This window comes from Cervus canadensis, chromosome 18, assembly GCF_019320065.1.
Source record: "Cervus canadensis isolate Bull #8, Minnesota chromosome 18, ASM1932006v1, whole genome shotgun sequence".
NCBI classification, from domain to species: domain Eukaryota; kingdom Metazoa; phylum Chordata; class Mammalia; order Artiodactyla; family Cervidae; genus Cervus; species Cervus canadensis.
The window spans coordinates 18,392,094-18,418,438 of record NC_057403.1 but is presented as its reverse complement, the minus strand read 5'-3'; the positions used below and the strand labels follow the sequence as shown (position 1 = coordinate 18,418,438).

Sequence of the window (26,345 nt, the reverse complement as noted above, 5' to 3'; positions counted from 1 at the left end):
GGGAAAACAATCTGGTAATATCTATTAAATATGTATACCCTTCGACCTAGCAAGTCTATATGTATAATTTATAAACACGCCAATGTGTAAGGCTGCTATATCTTACAATGATATTTTGTGCAGCACTGGGCAGGATGGTAAAGAGGGACTGAAAATCTTCAAAGAAGAAATGTCAGACTTCCCTGGTGGCCCAGTTGTTTAAGAATCTGCCTACCAGTGCAGGGGACATGGGTTGGATCCCTGATCCAGGAAGATCTCACGTGTCGAAGAGCAGCTAAGCCTGAGCACCACAACTACTGAGCCTGTGCTCTAGAGCCCACGAGCTGCAACTACTGAGCCTGCCTGCCTACAGCCCGCACTCCGCAATAGGAGAAGCCGCTGCAGTGAGAAGCCTGTGTACTGCAACTAGAGAGCGGCCCCCACTCACTAGAGAAAGTCTGAGCGCAGCAAGGAAGACCCAGCACAGACAAAAATAAAATTTAAAAAAGAAATATTATGTAGCTATCATGAAAGACAGATTAGAACTACGTAGATGTATTGCCCTGGAGAGATGCCTATGAAATATTAGGTGACAAAAGGCAAATCGATGCTATGCCAGCAAATTTGGAAAACTCAGCAGTGGCCACAGGACTGGAAAAGGTCCGTTTTCATTCCAATCCCAAAGAAAGGCAATGCCAAAGAATGCTCAAACTACCACACAATTGCACTCATCTCGCACGCTAGTAAAGTAATGCTTAAAATTCTCCAAGCCAGGCTTCAGCAATACGTGAACTGTGAACTTCCAGATGTTCAAGCTGGTTTTAGAAAAGGCAGAGGAACCAGAGATCAAATTGCCAACACCCGTTGGATCATTGAAAAAGCAAGAGAGTTCCAGAAGAACATCTATTTCTGCTTTGTTGACTATGCCAAAGCCTTTGACTGTGTGGATCACAAAAAACTGTGGAAAATTCTGAAAGAGATGGGCATACCAGACCACCTGACCTGCCTCTTGAGAAACCTGTATGCAGGTCACAAAGCAACAGTTAGAACTGGACATGGAACAACAGACTGGTTCCAAATAGGAAAAGGAGTACATCAAGGCTGTATACTGTCACCCTACTTATTTAACTTATATGCAGAGTACATCATGAGAAACGCTGGGCTAGAAGAAGCACAAGCTGGAATCAAGATTGCCAGGAGAAATATCAATAACCTCAGATATGCAGATGATACCACCCTTATGGCTTTAATTTTATTTTAAAAAATGTGTCCATATATGTATGTTTGTAGGAAGCAGAATGTGGTTTAGAGCTTAATCTCTGGAGTCTGAAACTTGTGGCAGCATCCAGGCATCACCATCTTCTCCCTGAATGTAATAACCCTTTTGTGTCTCAGCTTCCTTGATTATAGAAAAGGCAGGTTAATAATATCTGCCTCACACACCTTGCTGGGAGCACGAACTGAGATAATTCATGAACTTGCTTGAGGATGCCTGGTGAGCCATTCAGCAATATCACGGGTATAAACATGATCTACATGAGCATGGGGAACATGGTGGAAGAAAATATACCACACTGTTCTCACTGGTGACCTCGGGTGGGCGGGGCTGGACAGAGGGGGGCACAGCTGATTAATATTTGTGTCAATTCAACTTGTTACAGCTAGCATACATTATTTTTAATTTTTTTCATGTATTTATTTTTGGTTGCACTGGGTCTTTTTGCTGCGAGCTGACTTTCTCCAGTTACAGCCAGCAGGGGCTGCTCTCTAGTTTCGGTGCACAGGTTTCTCACTGTGATGGTTTCTCTTGTTGCAAAGCCGGGGCTCTTGGCATGCGGGCTTCAGTAGTCGTGGCACATGGGCTTTAGAGTGTGGGCTCAGTAGTTGTGGTTTGTGGGCTTAGCTGCCCCTCAGCATGTGGAATCCGCCTGCACCAGGCATCAAACCCGTGTCATCTGCATTGGCAGCTGGCCTCTCGACCATAGGACCACCAGGGAAGTCCTTTGAAAATTTTTCATTAGAGCATGGTTGATCCACAATGTTATGTTAGCTTCTGCTATACATTAAAGTGAAGCATATGTTACTTTTGTAAAAAAAAAAAAAAATCCTTTAAAAAAAAAAATCTACCAAAGTAGAAGGGAAAGCAAACTAGAGTCTTCCCTGAACGCAGCAAGTGCTTCTAGGAGGTCATGGGAAAGGAGGCCTGGGCAGGGCAGAGTCCCCGGGGAAGTCTTCTGCCCCATCTGTGATCCCAAGCCGCTGAGTGGTGCTAGGTAATGGCTGTTCCTCTCTGGACCTCAGGATCCCTCCTGTGGAGGATGGAGCTTAGGGCATCTGACCAAGGGCAGATCTGGGGTCGAATCCTGGTGAAGCTTATGGGGCACTCGGAGTCACACATCTTCTAAGCGATCATCCCATGAATTAGAGACTTTATAGTATCAGGCCCATTTTGCAGGTGGGGAAAACTGAGTCACAGAAAGGTTAAAGTCACTTGTGCAAGCTCACACACTGGAATGTCACCAGCTTCAAACACAAACAGCCTGGCTCTGAATGGGGGTTCTGGACCACCAGGCTCTCCTTCCTCCCATGTGTCAGCAAGGTGATCAGCCCGCTTCCGGCCTCAGTTGACTCAACTATGAAATGGGCTTTCCATGATGCACCTCTTCCGTTTGCTGCAAGGGTTAAATGACATCGGGCTTAGGCCCAGGAGAAGTGTTTTCAAAAATGGGCCCCTGTGTTCCTTCAGTTCCTTGCAGGAAGAAGGGAGAAGAGGCCTCAGGGCCTCCCGGTTTTCTCTCCTGGTTTTAAGTTCCTGGTGAGTTGTCCAATGCCCCACCGAGGGCAGAGACAAAGCAGGGGAGAGATCCAGACACTGAGTCTTCCAGAAACCACGGTTTCGCCCAGGGGCCTGTGTGCCTCTCCCCACCCCCGGCTCCCAGCTGGATGAACAGGCTCCCCTCTCCCCACCCCGCCCAGACCTGACCATACCACATCCTGTTGGGGCCCCGCCAGAGAAGGAAGAGGAGTCCCTCCCAGGCGTGAGGCAAGACCTTTCCCGCATGGCTCCCTCCAACCCACTGCCCCCACCGCGTCCCCACAGATAAAGGCCCAGGGCCGGCTGCGCGCCCTAGGCATCTCCGTGCGTCCTGCCTGCCATGTCTCGCCGCTGCGCGCTGCTCGCCTGGGCCCTCCTCGCCCTCCTGGGCCTCGGGGCGGCTCAAAAAGACTGCGGCCCCATCGTGTCCCGCCAAGGGTGGAAGGCCCAGGCGTCCAGGTGCAGCCAGAGGCTAAGACAGCCCGTACGCTACGTCGTGGTGTCGCACACGGCGGGCAGCGTCTGCGTCACTCCGGCCTCCTGCCAGCAGCAGGCCCGAAACGTGCAGCACTACCACGTGCAGCAGCTGGGCTGGTGCGACGTGGGCTACAAGTGAGTGCGCAGGGGAGGCAGGGGCTGGAGCCGCGGATGTAGCGAGAGAAGCGCGAGGGGGCGACGGGAGACCGCGGGGACCCGATTCTAGAGGCGCCTGCCGGATGCCGGCAGCGTCTTTGTTTCTCCCCCAGGGCGCCGCTTAGGGCTGGGCGCGTGCAGGCACCGCGGACCTGCAAGGGGGAGGGGAAGGGGCTGCGGTCCGAGCTCTGACCCCAGAGGAAGGGAGAGATTTTGCAGGTACAGGAACAAGTCCTGTGCACTGGATTCGCCTGGTAAAGTCTAGTGCCTGGTGAGGCCGGGGTTGGGGTTACGTCCCAGCTCCCTTTACCCCTGGTTGAGCCCTGGGGCAGGCATGCCCCTCTCTCAGCTTCAGGATCCTCTCCCTCCTCTGCAAAGTCGACTGGGTCGTGGGCCACTCCATTGCTGAGCCAGCCAAGACGCCTTAGAACACTGCCTGGCGTGCACTGGGAGCCCCCAGATGCATGGTCTGTTACTATGTGCCAGGATGTGTGCCAGGGGCTAGCATGGGGACCCAGCTGTGGACACAGAATCTAGCCCAGAGGGATGTAAAGACCAGCAGGCAGCAACAGGTGAGAAACAAGCGAAGTCCACGAGATGAATTTAGACGGTGATGGAAGCGCTGGATAAAGGGAACAGAGGGATTGACGAGAGAGCCGTGGGCCGCAGGGCAGTGAACTGGGGGTACTGCAGAGGTAAAGGCCAGGAGGCCGAGGGAAGGGGTCAGGCCTGGGGGACAGAGGTCAGGGTGGCTGGAGCTAGCTGGAAAGTGATATCAAGTGAGGAGGAAGAGGTCGGCAGGGGCCAGATGGCACAGGGTCTCGTGGGTTACAGGGAGGACCTCAGTTCTACTCCCAGACAGCAGCCATGAGAGGGATGCCAGCCGGCTTGGGGTCCAAGAAATTCCCACTGGCTGTGGTGTGGAGAACAGATGGCAGGGGCTGACCACAGAAACAGGGGCCGGGATTGGTTAGATCTGCCTCTGGGGCCCACGCCCGCCAGCTCCCTCTCCAGGGGACCAGGCTGGGGTCCCACACACGGATTTGTACTCTAATTGATTCTCGGGCCTCCGTAAGCACCAGAATCGCCTCACTGGGAATGCAGACTCCCAGGCTCCATCCTGAGAGATGCTTCAATAGGGCTGGGGTGAGGCCAGGAAATCTGAGGACCTCACTCGGGGAAATTGAGAAGCCTCCCAGAGTATCTCCAGCTCTTCTCGCTCCAGATATTACAATCCAAAGGTCTCAACTTCAAAATTTTGTTTCCAGGAGTTGGGCAGTCCAATTCTAAGTGTTTCCCTGAAGGAGTGAAGTCCAGAGAGTTTGGCTTCAGGGCCTCTGGTCTAAATCACTTTAGAGGAAACCTGACTGAAGTTTGTTCCTCCAATTGTAGGCTGCAGAGTCTGATCCCAATGTTTTGAATCTCCCTTCCTTGTCACATCTTGCTCGGAGCCTCAGTTTCTTCACCTGTAAAATGGGGCTCCTGACCACCCAACCTGGTGGTGGTGTTTGATGTTTAAATGAGACGCGTCCATTTAACAAAGATACAGAGAGTACCAGTTGCTTGTGCTAGGGGCAGAGGCTGTGGCAGGGCCATGCCCAGCCCAGTCCTGGTGGTCAGCGTCACTGTGGTATTTCTAGTCTCTTCAGTCTGTATTCTGAGAATCTGGTATCCCAAGTGGTGATGTCAGCACCCAATATTAGGAGTTGCCATGTTCTGTGCATTCTTGACCACCTCATGAGCCAGAGGGCTGAGGGGGCCAATCTCAAGTCTCCAAAAAGCCAATCTTCTGGTTAATTCCCATGTGCTCAGATGCTCAGTCATGTCCGACTCTGCGACCCCATAACTGTAGCCAGGCTCCTCTGTCCATGGGATTCTCCAGGCAAGAATACTGGAGTGGGTTGTCACACCCTCCTCCAGGGTGTCTACCCAACCCAGGGATCGAACCTGGGTCTCTTAGATCTCCTGCCTTGGCAGGTGGGTTCTCTACCCCAGAGTCACCTGGGAAGCCCAGCCACCTGGGCTTAATTCCAACGTGCCCAATCAAACTCGCTCAATCAAGACATGCTGAATGAGTACGTCTGAAGGATCTGCTTCTAGGATCGGAAGCCTCAAGGAGACAGGTGCTGGGGCTCCGGGGTTTGTGTCTGGTTGCCGTGCCAACCCTGGAGTCCCTGATCCTGTCAATCAAGTGCATCTCAGCAGGGAAGAGGAAGCAGGAAGCAGGCTGGGGAGCTTCTCAGTCGAGAGTCCTGAGAACTCACTAGTCTCCAGGACAGGACCTTGGGTAAATACTCTAAGTCAGCTTCCTCAGCTTAAAGTGGAGATGACGGCAGTGTCTGCCTCAGAGGATTCCACGTGAGGAGTCAACGAATCAAGCGCTCAACCAATCCTCCAGGGAGGCAGGAGAGAGAGCAAGGATTCAGACCATGTGGACGGGAGTCACAGAGACCTGGGTGAAAATCCAGCTGTGTGACCTCGGGCAGGTGTTGCCACCTCTCTGAGTAGCTATGGGATGGGGGCAGTGGCAGCTCATGGAGTTAGGGATGCAAAAAGCTGTACCTAGAACTGTGCTTGCCAAATAGCAAGGGCCAGGGTCACTGTTTTTATTGTGGAAGATTAGGGGATAAGGAGCAGGGTTGCTGGGGAAATTGCGAGTGGCAGGGGCAGGGGCAGGGACAGGGGTGGGGTGAGCAGAGGAGGGAGAAGGAGTCCTCCCCCAGGAAGCCCTCCATCACTCTCTCACCCACAGTTTCCTGATCGGAGAAGATGGGCTCGTGTATGAGGGCCGGGGCTGGAACACCATAGGTGCCCACTCTGGGGCCACGTGGAACCCCATATCCATCGGCATCTCCTTCATGGGCAAGTACATGGGTAAGTGTCCAGCCGTCAGCGAGGGGGCTGACATGGGTCCTGGGGGATGGCACTTCGTGGTGCATCGTGGCTGGGAGCCTCTGTCACCTACAAGCTCTGTGACCTCAGGCGGGATTCTGTTTCTCTGAGCCTCGTTTCCTCTTTTGGATCAAGTCCATTTCCAACCTCATAGTTTCAGTGATGACGAGTTCATCTCTATAAAAGTTCTTAGGTCAGTCCATGGGCTGGAGAATTAGGCTTAACCTGAGAAGTGCTTGGAGTGGACTGCCATTTCCTCCTCCAGGGGAATCTTCCTGGCCCAGGGATCAAACCCAGGTCTCCTGCATTGCGGGTAGATTCCTTACCGTCTGAGCTACCAGGGAAGCCCCAGAAGTGCTTGATAAGTGGCAGCTATAGCTGTGGATCAGATGGGAAGGTCTGGGGGCAGAGGAGGGTGAATAAATGATCATCTTGATGGCCGACACTTGCGGAGGGCTGGCTCTACACACAGTCACTCATCTTGCCGTCCCCCAGCCCTGTGGGCAGGTGCTGTCATTCTCCCCTTTCACAGATGAGAAAACTGAGGCACAGAGCAGTGGCAGACCAGGTTCTGGGCCCAAGTGGGCCAGCTCCGAGTGCAACATCACAGCACTACCCACACTCCCTCAGTCCTCGGAGGAAGCCCCAGCCTAACTCCTGCCTCTCCCCCAGATCGGGCGCCCCCGGCCCAAGCTCTCAAGGCGGCCCAGAGTCTGCTGGCTTGCGGCGCGGCTCGGGGATACCTGACTCCTAACTACGAGATCAAAGGACACCGGGATGTGCAGCAGACGCTCTCTCCAGGGGACAAGCTCTATGAAATCATCCAGCAGTGGCCACATTACCGCCGCGTGTGAGGTCCTGCCCGTCTTCTCACACCCCACCCATCCCATCAGAAACCCCACTGCCTCCCCCTGCCCCAATAAAGGCGAAGCTCAAACTATATTCCTGTGTCCTGCCATACACCTCTTCTCTCCCCCTCCCACAGACCTCAGCCTCACACCACCCCCTCCCCCACCACCTCCCAGAGCCCTGACCTTGCTGGTGCTCAGAACCCAGAGGTCCCGACCCTGAACCGAGACCCCAGAGATCCCAGCTCGGAAGCAACATCACAGCTCAGAACCCGGAGGTCTCAGGTCAGAGCGCCAGGAATTAGCACCAAGTCCGCTGAGACGTCACCACCAGCAGCTCAGGGGTCCTCACCTCCCGGACAGTGAGCCATGCTACAAGACACCCCCTCTCTACCTCACCACCAAAGACATCCAGTGCAGCATCTCTGCTTGGATCGCTGTGGGGATGAGCTACTCACTCCCAACCCTCGGATACCCCCCTTCATTGCTTTAAAGTGCGGGAGTCTTTCCTGAGCCTGTACCCCCATCTGCCTCCCAGTCATAGCCAGAAATACACACAGGTCCCAGTTTATACACCCTGCCATTCCAGTCACCAGATCTTCATTTCTCCCCACTCCACCCTGACCCTTCAGTCATAAACTGAGGGATCCCAAAGGCAAATATGTTTATTTACAAAACTCACTTACCCTCCCTCCCAGCATGCCATGCCCACGGGAGGGGGTGCGGTGGGGCCTCACACGCCTGAGACCCCTAAGAGCACCAGGAGGGGCGGGGCCAGGGAGGGGGTGGGGCCAGGACACACCGGCCCCGCCCCCACGCCGAATCCAGCGGTGGGTGGGGTTGGAGGAGCAGTAGTCTGCATCCGAGGTCACGACCGCGTGTCCAGTCGGTTCATGTATTCCTGCAAGGCTTTCAGGCGGGCATCTATTTCGGCCATGTCAGCCGCCTGGTGGTCTGAGCTGTACTCTGTGAGAGCAGGCGTGGGTGTGGGGGTCTGTAAGGGGCCCCAAATCCTGCCCTCGGTACCATCCCAGCGGGCTCTGGGACAGGAGAGGGGGAGGTGTGGAGTCCCAGGCTCACCTTTGATGGGAACCCAGCCCCCCGAACTGGCCAGGCGTCTCTGATGGCGACCACGTTCAAGGGGGGTGGACTTCTGCTGCTGGGGATGGCAGGAAAGGGGGTCAGGCACCCTCTATTCCCTCACCCCCCAAACCCCACCAGAAATTCTGAACTAAAGGACCTCACAAAAATAAGGGGTGACATCTGCTGAGCACTTATGCAAAACAAGCTCCTTGTATCTTCACCAGAACCTTCTGAGGTGAATACTATTACCATTCCCATTTAGCTGATAAACTATTGATAGCTACAGAAGCTAAGTAACTCCCTCAATCACACACGTTATAGCAAGAAGAGGCAGGTTTTTGTTTGTTTGGTTTTTTTTTTTTTGAGGCAGGTTTTAAGATCTGGCAATTTGAGGCCAGAGCCTTGCTGTTAATCCGCATCCCCTGCGACTCAGTGGTATAGAACCTGCTGGCCAATGGAGGAAGTGCGGGTTCCATCCCTGAGTCGGCAAGATCCCCCTGGAGAAGGAAATGGCAACCCACTCCAGTATTCTTGCCTGGGAAATCCCACGGACCGGGGAGCCTGGCGGGCTACAATCCATGGGGTCGCAAAGAGTCGGACACGACTTAGTGACTAAACAACAGCCAGCCTCCACCGCACCGTCATTCTCCCCTGCAACCCAAAGGTCTCAAAACTCTGCCTCCAGAGGAAATCCGAACCGCCCTTTACAACCCGGCCCCCTAGAATGGAATCATGGGAGAAAAAGAGCGGAGCTTCTGGTGGTTTAATGCTGCCCCTCCTTCTCCAAAGCCCGAGGAAAGACACTCACTGTATTGAACCCACTCCACGTGGTGGGGCTGGGCGGCTTCCCGCGGCGGTGAACGCTGAGAGGAGGGGGTTATCAGAACCAATGCGAAAAGTCTGGGGCACCTCCCATCTCGCACTGTTCCAAGCTTTCAAGGCTCCAGCCTCCATCACCCAATCTCCCCTCAAAAGAGTGTTTCGAATCTCCCCAGACATCCGTTTGGAGGCGGTCCTTTCCCCCAGCCCAAGTTTTACCCTCGAGGGAGGGACTCGGAGAAATCCTCTAACTCGCTGCAGGAGCTGGCGGACGAGTAGCGGCTGCGGAAACTGTCCACTAGGGGGAGACGGAGAGTGTGAGCCTCGCGCACTGGCCACAGTCCTGCCCAGCCCTCCCGCCAGCCCAGTTACCCGAGGAGCTGCGGTTTCGGGAGCGGTTAGCCGCGTCTCCTCGACCAGTCACCGCTGCCGGCGGCCGAGTCTGGCGAGACCAGGAGACAGATGGGCCGTCCCCACTTCCTCCGCTGCCTAATCGGTTCCGCTGCTGCTGCCTGGGGAACGACAAATGAGGCGTCCACCTGTGCGCCCAATCCCGGGAAGGGCGTGGCTGCGCCCCTGCGGGTCACAGCTAAACAGGGGGAAACCATGCGGAGACACAGACCAGGGAGGGGTGTGAGAGACAAGCCAGGGCGAGAGGGGAGTCTGGCGATCAGGAGAGGAGATGGAGGTCGGGCGGGAAGCAGGAGCAGGCGGACAGGTGATGGAGATGGGAGAAGGGGTTGGATGAAGGCCTGCTTCAGAGCGGCAGGGAAAGGGGCAGGGCTACGGGCAGGTGAGGAGGAAACATGCTCTAACTTCATCTTGATCTCTCTCTGCTTCTTCTCCTTGGCTTTCACAAAGGCTGTTGGGTCGAAACGGGGCACGCGACCACCTAGGACCGGGTGGGGGTGGGGTGTGGAGAGAAGAGGAGGTTGGGGTCACCGGATCACGCCCCCACAGTTCTAGTCCCACCCACCTCCTCCCACGGGCAGGGCAGGGCCGTCACGGACCTGTTGGCGAGGGCGAGGGGCGGGCAGGGCGACCTCGACCCCGGCCCCCGCGGCCGCTCTCCCGGGATGAAGAGCGGGCGGCGCCACGGCCACGCGACGTGGAGCGCTCCCGGGACGTGGAAGCCCTATCTTCCCGCGCCGAGGACGGCACCACCGGCAGGGTCCGTCTCCTGGGAGCACAGACGCAACCCACTGTAAGTTTCCCACCGGCGACAACACTCTTCCCGGACTGCACCATCTTCGAACCTTCAGTCCCAACCCCCCCCCCCCCCCGCCCCGGCAGTCAACTCTTAACATTCACATTCTTACACACGGTCCTCACAGACCTCTTTCCCCCGGGCTTCACCGCTCAGAACCCCCCAACCAACCCCCTAAAAAAAACCATCTGTCAGTTCCCTACATTCTAACACATCCTCTCAGAAGACCCTTCTCCCAGAGGTCTCCCAAGCTCCCTGGAAATCATCCCCAATTTTTCAACACGCACCCCAATATATGCCAGCAAAAATCACCGGGATCTCTATCTGCTTAGCCACGCCCTCTCGCTCAACTAACCTTCAGGCTCCGCCCCTCTTCGGTCCCTAGCTCCAGGTCCGGCCTCCCAAATGCCGCCTCAGACCTGCCCATCTCTCTACAGACCCCGCCCATTGTCTTCAACTACAGACTTCTTCCCTAAGCCGCTGGCAGTCCATTAGGTCCCTCCCATCCCTCCATTCCCGCCCACCCTCAGGCCCCACCGGTCCTCTCCATCCTACCTGGGCCCCGCCCCGTCGCTAAGGCCCCGCCCAGCCACCTGGGCTCCGCCCCGCCCATCTCGCCCCGGAGCCCACCCGCAGGTCCGCAGCGCCGAGACCCCGCCCCGGGCGCGCCCCTCACCCCCTCTTGTACAGGGCCAGCTCGGTGTTCAGCGCCTTCAGCCGGGCACGCAGGCTCCGCTCCGACGCCTTCACCTCTTCGAGCTGCCAGGAGGGAAGAGGGGCGTGGAGGTCCAGACTGAAGCCAAAGTCCGGGCCCCGCCGGCCGCCCCGCCCCCTCACCTCCTTGGCCAGGCGGCGGCAATCCTGGCTTCGGCGGCCGGACCCGCGGTGCCCGAGGCCGCGCTCCTGCCGCAACTCCAGCTCCAGGCCGCGCACGAGCCCGCGTAGCGACTCGACCTCCTGGCGCGCCGCCCGCCCGGCCAGCGCCTCTTCGCGCGACCTGCCCAGCTGGGCCTCCAGGTCGCGTTTCTCAGACGCCAAGCGCGACACCCTGGGAGGAGGAGGTAGAAGGCGAATGCCGGGGCCGGGTGAGGGCCAAGGTCCCATACTCTGCCCTCCACCCAGGTGGGCACACACAGCTTGTTGATCGGTAATTAGAGAAATGCAAATAAAAACCACCAAGAGATGCTGGGTTGACAGGACCTTTTTAAGACAAGGATCCAGCTCTCAACGTCCACACCCACCAGTCCCAACATCACCTGACACTAGGCAGATACACAGGACCGCGGAGGAAGGCGCCCCAGAAACCTGAATCTGATTAACCTATCGGCTTAACAACCACTTCACGGGAAATACAGGGGACTACATGAATCACAGTGATAAAGCCAACAAGACCCCTGGTGGTCCAGTGGTTAAGACTTCGCCCTTGCTTCCACTGCAGAGGGGAAGGGGTTCGATCCCTGGTTGGGGAACTAAGATCCCACAAGCCATGTGGCAAAAAAAAGAAAATCCAGAATGTGGGAAACTGTATAAATAAACTGGCTTCTTCCACAAAGCAGCAGCATGAAAAAAGGAGGTAGAGGGGACTGTAATAAATGAAGAGACTTAAGAAACATATCAACAAACTGTAATGTGGGGCCGTATCTGAATACTTATTCACACAAGCAAATTACAAAAAGACATTTGTATACCCTGGCATTAAGGTATTTTTGTTAGCTTTGTTGAATGTCATAACAGTGCTTATGTTTGTTTGCTTTTATCAAAAATAACCTTTATATGTTAAAAGATACATATTGAAGTGTTTACAGAGGAGATCCAATATCTGGGATTTGTTTCTCAGAGGACAGGAAAGGGTGTAGATCAAATAAGATGGGCAAAATCTGTTAGATAACCATTGAAGCTGGGGCACAAGTACCTGTGTGTTATACTACTACTTCTGTGCATGCTTGGGATTTTTCCTAATTAAACGTTTTTTAAAACCCTGTGGCTCCCCCACACTCTCCAAGGAGCTTCTTCATTTGGTCCCTTCCAGCTGACTTCCCCGCTCCCCTCCTCTCCTCCCACCTCCCTCTCCCACGATGCTCTTTGCAAATGCAGTTCCCTCCTCCTGAACCATCTCTCCTCCTCCTGGCAGGAATGACTCCACTCATCCTCCAAACATCAAGTCCCCAGTGAAGCCTGCCTGGCCCCCCACCCCAGCCAGGGGTGAGGTCAGGTCCCTCAAGTCTCTGCCCACCTCCCGGCTCTCTGTACACTTCCTTCCCAGCACCAATCACTGATCAGCATGATTATCTGTTTTCTATCTATCCTTCCCCCAGCTCTCTGGTCAAGCCCAGTGTCGGGATCCAGGTTTTGTGGCGAGGCTGACTGTACTCAACTCTATTCCAGCTCCTACAAGCTGTGTGACCTGGCGCAGCTTCACTTCACATCTCTGTGAAGCTGGATTATAATAATAACACCTACTGATAAGGTTGTAGGAATCTATAAAGAGTGCTTAGACCGTGTCCAGCACTGAGTGATGGCTCAATAAACATCACGTAGGGCTGGGAAGTGTACATGGCACACCGTAGGAACTCATTAAATGTTGGATGGGTGAATGAATGAATCTTGGCGTCTTTCCAAACTCCCTAACTTCAAGTTGGGAAGAGGACGGTTAAGAATTGTCTGGCTATGGCGCTCAGGGCAGAGGGCGCTGTCTTGTGGCCATCCTGGGAAACACATGCACACAGCCGGAAGAATCACAGGGTTCTCCAGCCCAAAGGGCTGCCACCGCTGAAAGGGGAGAGGTCTGGTCCTTCCTGAGCGCTCAGTCCTGCCACCAGTGCACAGTGGCTGAGGAAGGGAAAGGGGCTTGAGCTGATTGCTTGGATTCTAGGTCGAGGCTGGCCATATTACTTCACTGTGTATGGGGCAAATTCTCTAACCTCTCTGGGCCTGTTTTCTATAAAATGATAGTAGTGCCTACTTTGGGAGGATTAAACCAATTAAATCATTACGGTACTGAACAGAGTCCCTGGCACACAGTTAAATGCTCAATAAACATTAGCTACTGGTATTATTATTAATACTAAAGATAGTATTAGCCCTCCCCAATGTGTAGGACCCCACCAGATGGAGACCAAGTCTGAAGCATAGAGCAGGCACTCAGTAAATATGCTAGGAGCCTGTGCTTTTCTCACTTCACTCTTTCAGTCCCCTTGTTTTCAAAACATTCTCACCGAGCACAGAGCCTTCACACATGCTTTCCCTCTGCCTAGAACACTCTTCCCCACCCCAAGAACCTACCAGGTTCCTGTTACAGCCTCCCAAAGCAGAGGCTCCCTTTCCTGTCTCACCCCATCTCTATTTGCAATATACTCAGGTGGGTATGTGATCAACGTCTCTGCCCCCTGGGCGAGCACTACCCCATGGGCAGGGAAAGGTCAGCAAAAAAGAGGCGCTTGGTGAAGGTAGATTCGACTGAATAGAGCCCTGCCTCACACTCTGCCTTTGCACCTGCCTTGCCCTTTGCCTGGGACACCCCACCCTCACCAGGCAGTCAGGTCCCCCTCTGCATTCCCCCATCCATGGTGAATCTTCTCTGACTGCAGACATTATCTCCCCCACTGGACTGGGAGCCCCAGGAGGACAGAACCAGGACTGTCTCAGTCATTGCTGTGTCCCCAGCACCATTAACACATGGCGGGCACAAAAGAGGGGCACAGAATAAATATTTGGGGAATGAGGGAGGGCCATCTTTCCAACACTGCTAAGCACTGGGTCCTCCGGTGCATGATGGGATGTGTCCCCTCCCCCAGCCCCAGCTGCCCACCCCACCCCCAGGACTCACTGTTCCCGCAGGTGCCAGATCTCAGTTTCCCGGCCGTCCCGAGTGTCCTGGACATCCAGCCCTCGAAGGCGGCTTAGCTCCTCCTTTAGTGAGCGAATGATGCCCTGCAGGACCACAGGGTCCGGCTTGCCCTGGTACGGGAGGGGCAGCGGGTAGTGAATCCTGAGAAGGATTAGAACCACGGCATCTCAGAGGCCAAGAATCCACCTGGGAAAGGACAGGCGACCATTTCTGGCCAAACACTACTACATGAAATTGGTTGAGAGTCTCTGGGAACACTTTTGTTTTCCTGATGAAAACAGTAGATACAATTAGCAAGCACAGTTCTGTTTCATTCCCTTCCGCTTTGATACAGATGCAATGTCTGGAGGTCCGGCAGCTATTTTGTGACCAGAAAGAGATTAAGGATGAGGTCAAAAAGCCAATACGTCAAAGATGACAAAAGAAAAACAAAAAGAGAAGGAGCCTGAGTCCCTAATGAAGCTGTTGAGTAGCAGCCACCTACCTAGACATCTTGTTATGTGATAAACTACTGTTTAAGGCCCTGGTAACGGTTATCCTGATACTTGCAGCCAAACACAATACTAAATTACATAAACCTCAACACTGAAGATTCCAAAGGCAAGGCTTAAGCAATATCCCCACCTTGCCTTGGGTACCAGGGGTTCCTAAGTCTGAGCCACATCCTCTTCCACCTGACCACCAGCTATCAGCCTGGTGGGTACCCTTGTACCCACCTGTCAAACTCCACAGAGTAGATGAGGATCAGGTAGCGCTTGGAGTTGAGCTGGGCAGACCTTGAGGCCAAGGGGCCTGGGCGGCCCCCCATCTTTCGGTTCCGCAGGGACTCCAGATCTGTGTAGGTCAGCAGGTCAAGGGTGACCGACTCACTGCTCTGTTGGAGAGAATGGAGGAGTTGCCAAAAGACTCAACATGGCCACTCCCAGAGCACACAACCACACACACACCTGGACCATGCCCTGATCATTTGTTGGGCTAGATGGGCTTGCCTACCCTGAGGCTATGGGCCCCTGTGGTGCAGGATATCATCAGAGGGGCAAACTGGAAAGGACCTCAACTCTCAGCTACAGGAGACAGCTTAGTGCTGTGACTTTCAAGTGTTGTCTACACACCCCTGGGGGTCCCCGAGACCCTTTTAGGGGAGTACATGCAGTCAAAACAACTTGCGGAATAATACTAAGATGTCATCTGCCTTGTCTTGCTGTGCTGACTTGTGTACTGATGGTACAAAAGTCATGGTGGGTAAAACTGCTGGTGCCCATTAGCAGAATTCAAGCCAGGGGCATCGAATGTACTAGCAACTATTGTATATTCCACTCCTGCCGTACAGTCTCCACTGGTGGGGGGGAGGGGGGGCGGGGCGGGGAGGCAGAAAGAAACACACAAAGAAATAGATAAAAACAGAAAATGGAACCTAGGAATGTCCCTGATGAACCTGCAAAACTTATTAATTTTTTTAAATCTTGACCCTTGAGTACACAGATGTTTACTACTGTGTGTGACAAAATAGAAAGTCCACATTTGGCTGCATATCAAAGTATGACACTTTCTAAGAAAAGCACTTGTGGGACTGAACTTGGAGCTAAATTAGCCACTTTTTCATGGAACACTATTTTTACTTGAAAAGGTACTGACAGGCAAAACTATGGTTATTTAGTCTTTGATGTTTGGCAAGCATTTTCTCAAAAATGAACAAAGTGAGCCTGTCACTTGAATAAAAACAGCTAACAGTATTTGTTGGCAATGATAAAATTCAACCTTTAAAGTGAAAATTCAAATTTTAGAAAACTTGTGCCTGCCACTGCGGGCTTAACAGCTTCTCAATGTTGAAAGATTTTCCTGGCCAGATCAGTGAGGATATTAACAAATGTGACTTCCTGATACTGTATAATGAAATGTGTCAACCTCTGAAAGATCTGCACAATTCCATGAAGCAATATTTCCCAAATGACCAACTCCTGATGTTACAAGTGATATTACAAACCCATGATGTTACAAAATAGGTAAAAAGATCTTGCAAAGTACAAGATATGCCAATAGATTTTAATATGACAGAATAGGAAAAATTCATTGATATGGTCTCAGATTCCACATTGCAAGAAACCTTTCAGAAACTATGACGTATCCAATTTTAATGTGTGAGCAGAATTATCTGAAAAAACTATTAAAGGACTCCCTTTGCCAGCTACATATCCTCCTAAGAAGGATTTTTTTTTTTCCCTGCATGTATGGCAACCAGGACACATCACAACAGACTGAAGAAGCACATGAGAACCTAGCAGTTATCTATTAAGCCAGACATTAAAGAGATTTGTGATAATGTTTTTTTAAAAAAACGACATTTCTTTCTAAATAATTTTGGTTTTGAGACTACTATTCATAGAAATATTACTTAGGTCAATAACTGCTTTGTTATTGTTGTTTTTAAATGAGTTCATAAATATCTTTATATTTTTCTCAGTTTTAATTTATAACATGGCAAACAAATACTGCTAGATGAAACAGGCATAAACAAAAGCTCTTTGGTATCCTTGGTAATTTTTAAGCATATAAAAGGGTCCTGAGACCAAAAAGTTTGAGAACCTCTGGGTTAAATAAATCATGATGCATGGGTACACTTGAATGCTAAGCAACCACTAACAAAGATGACAAACTCAAAAGTTACAATAATAATAAAAATAGACAACACCTGTTTAGTGCTTATTGTGAGGCACTATTCTAAGCTTTTTACATATAACTCATTTAACCTGCATAACACTATGAAAAGGGGACTATCATTCCCACATTACGGATAGGGAGCCTAAGACATGGAGGGGAAGAAATTGGCCCCAGGCACCCAAGTAGTAAGTGGTAGTGATGAGTCTGACTTTAGCATCCATAATCTTGGCCACTATGCTATGCTGCCTATAGACACCAAAATGTTAACAGTCTAAGGCGGGGGACAGAAAGGGAATTAAGACTCTCACTTTATAAGTCACACACATTAATATCATCACAATTTTATGAGTGTAACTTTATCCATAATCAGAGAAATAATGCAGTTCACAGTTTTCAAATGATGTCTGAATAGTATCTACGTTCCAACCTGCTTCTTTTTTTTCTATTAATACTTTCAACTACTTGACATTTTTTTTTTTCAATCGTCTGTCTAGCGGGAGCACTAGAATGTCAGGTTCGTGAGGGCAGATATTGTGTCTTTTGTTCAGTGTTGTATTCCCAGTGCCTGGCACACAGATTCCCAGTAGATAAAATGATTAGCTACATCCACTGATATGACTAAATTTTTATGAAATACTGTTGGATCTTTGTAAAAGGTTACAGAATACCTTGGGAAATTTATCAACTCTGTAAAATTAGAGATCTACAAATATACATACCACACATGTTCACAAGTGAATAGAGAAATGGAGAGATGGCTGGAGTGATTTTCATCAAAATACTAACAAAATATTACCAGGAGTGAGCATGAGGAACGCAGGGATTTTTACTTTCTTCTTTACATTTCTCTGTGACTTGAATTTTCTCCATGAGAATCACTGTCATCACAATTACAATGAGAATAAGCCAAGTACATTTGGGAAAGAAGAAAAGACAGCCCTCCATTTCCTCAATGAAAGAAAAGTAGAAGGTCTTGCATACATCAGACGGGCATCTACCCTCCCAGGGACCCAGAGGACAGAAACCTCCCCCAACTCTGGCCCCTACCTGGGTGAGGGCCGACTCCAGCATGTTACAGAAGATGCTGAACTGTTTGAAGTTCCCTGTCTTGTGAGTCAAATCTTCGATGACTAGGTAGAGAGAAAAGTCCTTCCTGAGGTCTGATCACTTGCCCAGCCCAAGGGCAATGCACCCAAGCTTTCCACCTTTCCCCAACCCCAGTGCCTCTGGCCCAAGGGATGAGTCCTGGACACCCTCCCCACCTTACAGAGCTCTGGTCAGGCAGAAGGGGCAGGTGGGCACGATCCTGACTGGCCTCATCTTCTGGGAGACACTGATTCTGGGAAAGGACAGGCGAGCCCACCCAGGCAGGCATACTCACAGCTGGCATCGAACTCGCCCCGCCACTGGTCGGCCGTCATCCGGTCCTCCACCTCCAGCTCTAGCACCTGCCCGGACACCGTCACCCGCACGGCGTGCTCCACACCCCGGAAGACGTAGTCTACCTGCAGGCCAGCTGGCTGGTCCATGGCCAGTGTCGCTGGAGAGGCGGACGAGACAGAGACCCAGAGGGGCTGAGAGCCCAGGCTCAGGAGCTGGAAGGCCAGAATCCTGGTCCCACCAGGCACCACCTTAGGAAAGAGACTCTGCCTCTCTGCTTCGTTTCCTCATCTGGAAAATGGGTACAGAAACAGCACCTACCTCATAGAGCTGGCATGAGGATGACATGGAACAATACAGATAAAGGCCCTGGGAACTGTGTTCTGCACGTTATTATGCCTAATATATGCTGATTAATAGAATATATGATTTCCAATAAGAGAATCATGATTAATACTATTATTATTAATCCTTATATGCATTATATATTTATTACTTATTCATTTATTCAAACATTTGCGAAGAAAGGTCAAGCAGGAAAGAGAGATGGAGCATTGAGATCAGGCTGGGCAGGGATTTTAAATAGGGGGTCAAGGGCAGGCCTTCTGTGGAGGTGACATTTGGGCAGAGAACTGAAGGAGGTAAGGGAACAAACCATGTGGCTACCCCTAAGCAGAGTGGCCCAAGTCAAGAGAAGAGCCAGTGCATGGTTAACATATTCTCCATGAGACACCTGAAGCATTTACACTGAATTAATAATTGATCTTCTTCATTAGTCCATTGCCAGTATAAGTACTTTCTCTTAGCCAACAGGACTACTACTCACCGTTAGTGCTAGAGGAGCTGGAGGAGGGGGCCAGGCCTCCATCCTCAGCCTGAGTTCTAGGGAACCATTCAGAATGCCAGCCCCGGGCTGCCTGGGTTCATAACCAGGTTCAGCTCTGGGCATGTACATGGGCGAGAAACTTAACCTCTCCTGGAGCCAGATTCCTTATCTTTAAAGCACATGCCCTGACATACAGAGTGAAGTAAGTCAGAAAAAGAAAAACAAATATCATATATTAATGCACATATATGGCATCTAGAAAAATGGTACGGATTTGGAACCATTTGGTACGGAATGGAACCTACCTGCAGGGCAGGAATAGAGACGCAGATGTAGGAAATGGTCTTAAGGACACAGGCAGGGGGAAGGAGAGAGTGGGACGAATTGAGAGAGTAGCACTGACATATATACACTCTAACTCGTAAAACAGATATAGCACGGGGAGCTCAGCTTGGCTCTGTGATGACCTAGAGGGGTGGGGTGCGGGGTGGGTGGGAGGGACGCACAAGATGAGGGGATATATGTACATTTATAGCTGATTCACATTGTACAGCCGAAACTAACACAACATTGTAAAGCAATTGTACTCCAGTTTAAAAATAAAAAAATAAAGCACATGCTATCCTGGGTGCTGAGGATATGATGAGAAACCAGATTCTATCCCTACCCTCAAAAGGGTGGCAATAGTTAGAGACCTAAAAATGTCAAGAGGAGAAAGAGGATGCTAGGGAGGCGGGGGTTGCTCTTTTAGCTAAGGTGGCCAAGGAAGGGCCACCCCCTCCTCACTGAGCAGAGGCCTGGAGGGAAGAGGGGAGACAGGTGAATATCTGGGGAACAGGCTCCAAGTAGAGGGAACAGCCAGGCAAAGGCTCCAAGGTGGGATGTTCCTAGTTCGTTCTGAAAACAGCAAGGAGGTCAGCGTGAGGGAAGGAGAGGGGAAAGTGAGGAGATCAGAGATGTAACGGGCCAGATGATGTTCCTGCAGGCCTTTGTAAGCCCATAGGAGGATAACAGCATTCATCTCCTTGGATTGGCGTAAAGATTAAATGAATTAATCATGTTAAAATCCTCAGCAAAATTGAGCCATGCGTGACACACACCAAGCATTCAATATGTATCGGCATCATCATCACTTTTTTTTTATTGAAATGTAATTGATGGACATTATGTTAGTTTCACAGTGACTTGACATCCGTACACGTGATGGAATGATCACCACGATAAGTCTAGGAACCATCCGTCCCCATACAAAGTTACTTCAATATTATTGACCATACTATGTGGCTTGCTTTATAACTGGAGGTTTGTACCTCTTAATTCTCTTCATCTTTTTCATCCCCACACCTGACCATCATTATTCTTGTTATTACTACTTTGTTTTGTTTCTGAGCTTGAGAGGGACTAGAAAGACAAGGCAAGCCCATTCTCTCCCAAGTGTACAGATGGAGAAACTGTGGCTCCTCAAGAAAAAGAGCGCCATCCAGAATCCCACAGGTGCTCCAAAGACAAAGCCACCAATGGCTGCCCCTGACTCAGATCACTGGGACCCCTCCTGTGCTTAACTTCCTTCTCTTCCCATCACCTCCTTTGGTTCTCACACTTTCCCCAGTTTAGTCCTTCCTGAAGTCTGATATTAGAAAATTTAATATTTTGAGAAAAAGACGAGCCCTGGGAATTCGCTGCTGGTCCAGTGGTTAGGACTCCTTGCTTTCACTGCAGAGGGCCTGGGTTCAATCCCTGGTTGGGGAACTAAGATCCTGCAAGCCACACACAGTGCAGTCAAAAAATAAATCAATAAAATTAAGTGCCACTATTTAAAAAAAAAAAAAAGAGCCCTGAATCTCTTAGGTCAGTGATTTTTAATCTTTTTAGAGTCCTAGAGCCTTTGCAAATCTAATGAGATCTCTGAAGTCTCCCCAGATAAATGAATAGATCCAAAACCTTTGCCAAGCAATTTCAGGGCCTGCCAGAATACCACTTCTGAAGCCCATCCACAGACCCCCTTTCTCAAAGACCCAAGGACAATTGCCTGAGCCCCAGACATCTTGAGAGGCTTCTCTGACCCTAGGTCCAGGCTAACTTTATTTGGGGAAGGAGTCTCTGGTGCTTTGGAGGCGCTGATGAAATCTGGAGACCACTTTCCCTCGGAAAATTCACACTCTCACAACTGTACTTTCATTTTCCGGAGTTTCAGAAGTGGGGCTTAGTAATTACTGACCTACTGGCAAACAAACAGCTACACATTCAACATACCCTCATTCCCTGGCCCTCAATACGGGTGCCAGGCAGCGCTAGCCCCGCCCCACCGGGTGCTCTAAACCCCGCCCACCCATTCTGCCCCGCCCACGCCGCAAGCCAATCAGCGGCCGCGCAGTCCGGGTTACCAAGGAGTCAGAGACAGCTGCGGAACACCTGACAAGCCACGCAGCCTAACCGGCCCTAATTCACCATCCTACTCACCGTACCTGATCCGGGAGACAGAGGAGGAAGAGGGCCTGCCCCACCCCATCCCGGCTGCTAACCCGGCTCCGCCCTCCTCACCCACTCCCGCACATAAGCCCCCCATTCATAGCCCTTCAGTTGATAACAGGGACTTTCTCATCCAATTGTGCTGATGACACACCCGCCCACCTCAGTCCCCAGATATTAAGCCGCTGAATATTTTGCCCGAATTCAACCCTCTTCTTACACCTGCCTCCCTCACCTGCACAAACTTTACCCGCTCCCCTCCCTCCATTCCCTTCTAGACAGAATAACCTCCACACTCCCCAGCCAGTTCGACTCTCCCCTCCTGACCCCAGCTCCCCAACACTCATTCCCTATATTCTGGCCACGACCCCCTCTCCCAGTCCCCCATGTTCTACTGGGGCTCCCCCTACATTCTACTTGAATTTTGTCCCCCCTATGCTGTTCCGCCTGGATTCCGTCCGCATATCGGCCCAAGGTTCTACTCCACACACAGCCCATTTTTCAGCCTGTATTCCATAACCCTCGTATTTCATCTGGATTCCGTCCCCTCTCAAATTCTATGTAAACTCCCTCTCTCTCCCGCCGCCCACATTTTCCATTTCTCTTCTCTTGATCACCACGCCCGGACCCTGCGATCCTCCAGACCCTGAGCCCCTCCTCCCTCCTTCACGCCCGACCCCACCCCCACTGTCCTTCTACCTGCATCCCCCATCCTTGCTCTGTGACTCCAAGCAGTGAGTGCTCTGTGACCGCCGACCAGTGGCTCATCCTAGTTGCTGGTTTTGTTCCAGTACCAAGTCTCTCCTAGATCCTCTCCGCCTCAGCTTCCTGACACGTTCCCCCTCCCCAACCCAGCCCGGATGCCTTGCCTTAGAGGCGCCGCCCCCCAACCCCCACCCACGTCAATCCGTGACGTCAGAACCTCCACTTCGTGCACTAAGTGTGGACTCTCCAGCGCCCCACTCTGGTCCACACACCTAACCCCATTTCCCTGGCCTCATGACATCATGGTTTTAGTGCACGAGTGCATGCGCGCACACACACACTCATTTTCCAACTCCCAGCCCTCTCATCTTTCACTAAAGTGACCCACCTGTGCATTTTCAATATTACATTACCACCCCAGCTCCTCTTCCCAAACTCTGCTCCCTGGATATTTCAGATTTCACAGCCATCACCCCAGGACCGACCAGAGCTGACAATCCTCTACGCTGGGCTCCCCCAAAACAAATCCACATCACCACCTCCCACACCAGACATGGGTAAATCCCCACCCCTGATGGTTGTTTCCCCACTATCTGCCACCCCCAAACAGTCCAGCCAGTCATGACCTAGTGCACACATGCACACACATGCGCACATGCGCGCACGCACACACACGGCCTGGCCTAAGTAACTCCTCCTAGCCCCATTCCAAGCTCATGGCCCCTGCCCCCCACCATCACATGGGTGAATTAGGGCTGAACAGATCCCCCTCTCCCTTAGCCCTGCACTCCAAAATACAGACCAAAGCCTTCCACATTATCCCCTTGGAATGTACAGACCCCAAAACCCTTTAAGACACCCCACCATGCAGACATCCATAGCGCACACTGAGGCCCATCACCACTCTCCGGGATATCAGACTCTACCTCCCCTACCACCTCTCAAAAGAGTTTGGCCTGAGATAAGCACCATGCCCACGAACAACCAATGAGTCACTGTTAGTTCCGCTCTCTGGTAGGTACTGTAACCATCCCCCCTTTTACGGAAGATGAAATTGAGACTTGCCTGGAATCCTGCAGTGAGGGTCTGGCACATTCACTCTCTACTCATTCCTCAGCGGCCCTTCCCTGACTACCTTCCAGTTCCTCCCCTAACCCTCTGCTCCTTTTCCTTCCAGAACAAATCAAAATGGGGCCTCACACCTTAAGCACGGTACATGATGTAAGTTGGGGACTCCAGGGTTCAGATCCTAACCTGCAATGTGACCCCGGGCAAGGCATTTAGCCTCTCCCAACCTCTCCCCATTGGTAAAGCAGGGATGAGAAGAACTCCTGCCTCACATAGGATTATTGCGGGAACTGAATTAGTCAGTATATATAAGGTGCTTCAAATAGTGCCTGGCACTCGGTCAGCTGTAACCATCTGTGCAACTAGCTGATGATAAGTTGGCAAGCCAGAGGCCCACGAGGGCACAGCCATTTTGATCATTCTTGTATCTTCAGCTCCCTAGGCCTGGCACAGATCAGCAGCTGCTTGTGAATTCATGCTCGATACCAGGAGACAGGGTTCAAGGCACTGGAGATACAGGCAAGGTCTTCTCCTCTCAGCTCACTCCTCTGTCACCTTCCAGGTCTCAGCTCCAGTGTCCCCTCCCGCAGGAAGCCCTCCCTGACTCGCAAGCTGAGTAAAGGACTGCCTCAACCACTTCAGGGTTCCCAACACCAGCCAGCACCAGGCCAACTACAAAAGGGGAGCTGAATGATGAAGAGTTCCACCCCGAGCTCTGAACTGACCTGTTTCTCAAAGTAAGGGCTGCAAACCTTCAGCTTCAACACGGGAGCTGGTGACAAGGCAGTATCCTGGGCCTGGTCCCAAAGCTAGAGGCAGAATCTCTGGAGGTGGGCCCAGGAGTCTGCATTTCCCACAAGCTTCCCCAGCACAAACTAGAGCTGAGATGATCTGCCCCTGGCCACCATATTCTGCCCAGTTTATGACCCCATCTAGACCCCAACACACAACCCAATACCCTCCCAAAGCTTAACAATCCTGCCCTATATCACAGGGAGACCTCTCAAGAAATGTAACGGTGAAACAGTACAAGTAACACCTTTAAGCACTATGCATATTTCCAGTTGCTGAGTTATATTCACTGGGCTACTTCGACGGCCCTCACTTCTAGTGAGGGACGTCAAAGTAGCCCAGTGGATATAAACAAACACTAATCTACATCAGGTAGTGGTAAGTGTTATGAAAAAAAATAAAGCCAGAGGGTGACAGGAGCTATTTTGGTTTGGGTTGTCAGTGAGAGCCTGGAGGAATTCAATGCAGACAGACGGGAGAGCAAGTACGTTTCCCAAGTGGAGATTTTATTGCTATGTTTGAGGGACAGCAAAGGGGTTGGGGCAACTGAAGCAGGATGAACAAGTGGGATTGGTGGGATTTGAGAGCATGGAGGAGGGGGAGCTGAATCAGGTGGGGCCTCGTAGGCTTGGCAAAGACCTTTACTGCATGAGATGGGAGCCATGGGAGGGTTATGAACAGGGGAGCAACATGATCTGACTTTTGAACTAACTTGACCGTGGAGTCAAGGGTAGAGGTAGGGAAGTCAGTGAGAAGGCCACTGCAACAAACCAGGTAAGAACAGGTGATGGCTTTGGCCAGAATGTAGCCAAGGAGGTGGTGAGATATGACTGGATTCTGGATGTGGTGTTTTTCTTTTTTTCAAGCTATGCTGTGTGACATGTGGGATTTTAGTTTCCCAACCAGGGATTGAACCCGCACCCACTACATTGGAAGCGCAGAGTCTTATAACACTGAACCACCAGGGAAGTCCCATGTGTTCTGAAGGTTGATCCATGAGATTTGCTGACTGACGGACAGCACATGGGTGAGAGAACAGGAAGGAGTGAAGGCCGACTCCAAGGTTTCTGTCCTGAGTACCTGGAAGGATGGAACTGTCATCAACTAGGTTTGGAGGCTGAAGGGGAAAACTCCAAGTTGAGTTTGGGACACGTTTTTGACGTCTGTGGGTCAGCTGGACTTCCAAGTAGAGAAGAGCCAGCCACGGCACACATGAGCCTTCAGTTCAGGGTAGAGACTCCAAATGGAGATGTATGCACTTAGAAACATCACTACACAGAGAGTATATGAAACCAAGAGACGGGGTGAGGCCGCCAGGTGAATGGTATAGCCAAAGAGGAGACAAGGTCATTCTACTGCTGAGGAAGCTGAGGCACAGAGGGTTGAACAACTCACCCAGTGGCAGGGCCAACGTTCAAACTCAAGCAACCCATGCCAGAGCCCACACTCTTAATCACCCCTGGCGTTATTAAGAAGTCTGAGTTAATTCACATGCAACATTTGGTAGGTGCCTGGCACACAGTTAGCCCTCAGTAAACGTTACGTGTATCACAAGCCTTCACAAGTCGTCAAAACACACCCTCAGCCCTGGAGTCTTCAACTCATTCCTTCCAACAATATTGTTCTTCACCTGCCCTGCATCCAAATCAAAGCTTGTTAACTGATGATGGCAGGGACCTCCACCACTCCACATCGCAATGTAATAACCCCCTGTCTTAAAACCTCCCATTAAATTGCAAGTCTGACCTACAAGGGCATTTCTACGTTTCACCATCTGCTGTATCCTACTTTACACACTTTCCCCTTTCAAGAGCCTCATGAAAAACAGAAAACACCCCCCGACTCACTTACTACCCTGTCTCACAACCTCTCACGAAAGCTCCCACCCGTGTTAAAGGCAACCCCTCCCGATTCTCACACTACCAGGTCAGATGCCTGCTCAGCCCATTCTCCCCCAGAGCACCCCCTCCCCCGCCAGGATCGCTAGCCCGACCCGCGAACCCGCAGCCCTAGCAGTCTCTCACCTTCTCCAGGGACACCCCTCCTCGCGAGCGGTTCAACTGCCGAAGCTCCAGCCCCGCCCCAGGATCCGGCCTTCTCGCTGCTGATTGGTTCTGGCTTACTCGCAGCCAAGTTCTCATTAGTCAAAACAGACGCCCGTCACTTCAGCCCCTCCAGAGCTTGCAATTGGTCAACTCGGAAGAGACGTTCCGAAATGGGTCGGGTCGTCAGTCTCCTCTCCAATCATTATTGGCTGGAAACTACTGCCAATCATAGAAAGAAGGTTGTTCCTCGGACAGGGGGAAATCCCGGAAGTACCTCTT

The 26,345-nt window shown here is 51.7% G+C and overlaps 2 protein-coding genes across 4 annotated transcripts; one reads left to right on the top strand and one right to left on the bottom strand.

Annotated features, from left to right (window-relative positions):
* The first annotated feature begins 2,990 nt into the window (after window positions 1-2,990).
* On the top strand, window positions 2,991-7,261 carry PGLYRP1 (peptidoglycan recognition protein 1). Its single transcript, XM_043437791.1, has 3 exons — window positions 2,991-3,406; window positions 6,180-6,301; window positions 6,992-7,261. Exons 1-3 carry the CDS (start codon window positions 3,135-3,137, stop codon window positions 7,171-7,173), a joined length of 576 nt encoding a protein of 191 aa, XP_043293726.1. The 5' UTR covers window positions 2,991-3,134; the 3' UTR covers window positions 7,174-7,261.
* A 553-nt stretch (window positions 7,262-7,814) lies between these two features.
* CCDC61 (coiled-coil domain containing 61) lies at window positions 7,815-26,165 on the bottom strand. 3 transcript variants are annotated; one of them, XM_043437060.1, is made up of 14 exons: window positions 26,046-26,165; window positions 18,163-18,321; window positions 17,829-17,911; window positions 14,840-14,997; window positions 14,103-14,264; window positions 11,114-11,324; window positions 10,953-11,035; window positions 10,080-10,249; window positions 9,886-9,961; window positions 9,442-9,581; window positions 9,289-9,367; window positions 9,059-9,113; window positions 8,248-8,326; window positions 7,815-8,133 (listed from the first exon to the last, which is right to left on the bottom strand). In XM_043437060.1, the coding sequence occupies exons 2-14, from the start codon at window positions 18,308-18,310 to the stop codon at window positions 8,036-8,038; spliced, it is 1,542 nt and encodes a 513-aa protein (XP_043292995.1). In that variant the 5' UTR covers window positions 18,311-18,321; window positions 26,046-26,165; the 3' UTR covers window positions 7,815-8,035. The 3 variants fall into 3 exon arrangements, with proteins under 3 accessions (XP_043292995.1, XP_043292993.1, XP_043292994.1); XM_043437058.1 differs by lacking the exon at window positions 26,046-26,165 and adding an exon at window positions 22,156-22,302; XM_043437059.1 differs by lacking the exon at window positions 26,046-26,165 and adding an exon at window positions 22,156-22,302 and having other exon boundaries at window positions 8,248-8,323.
* Between the last annotated feature and the right edge of the window lie 180 nt (window positions 26,166-26,345).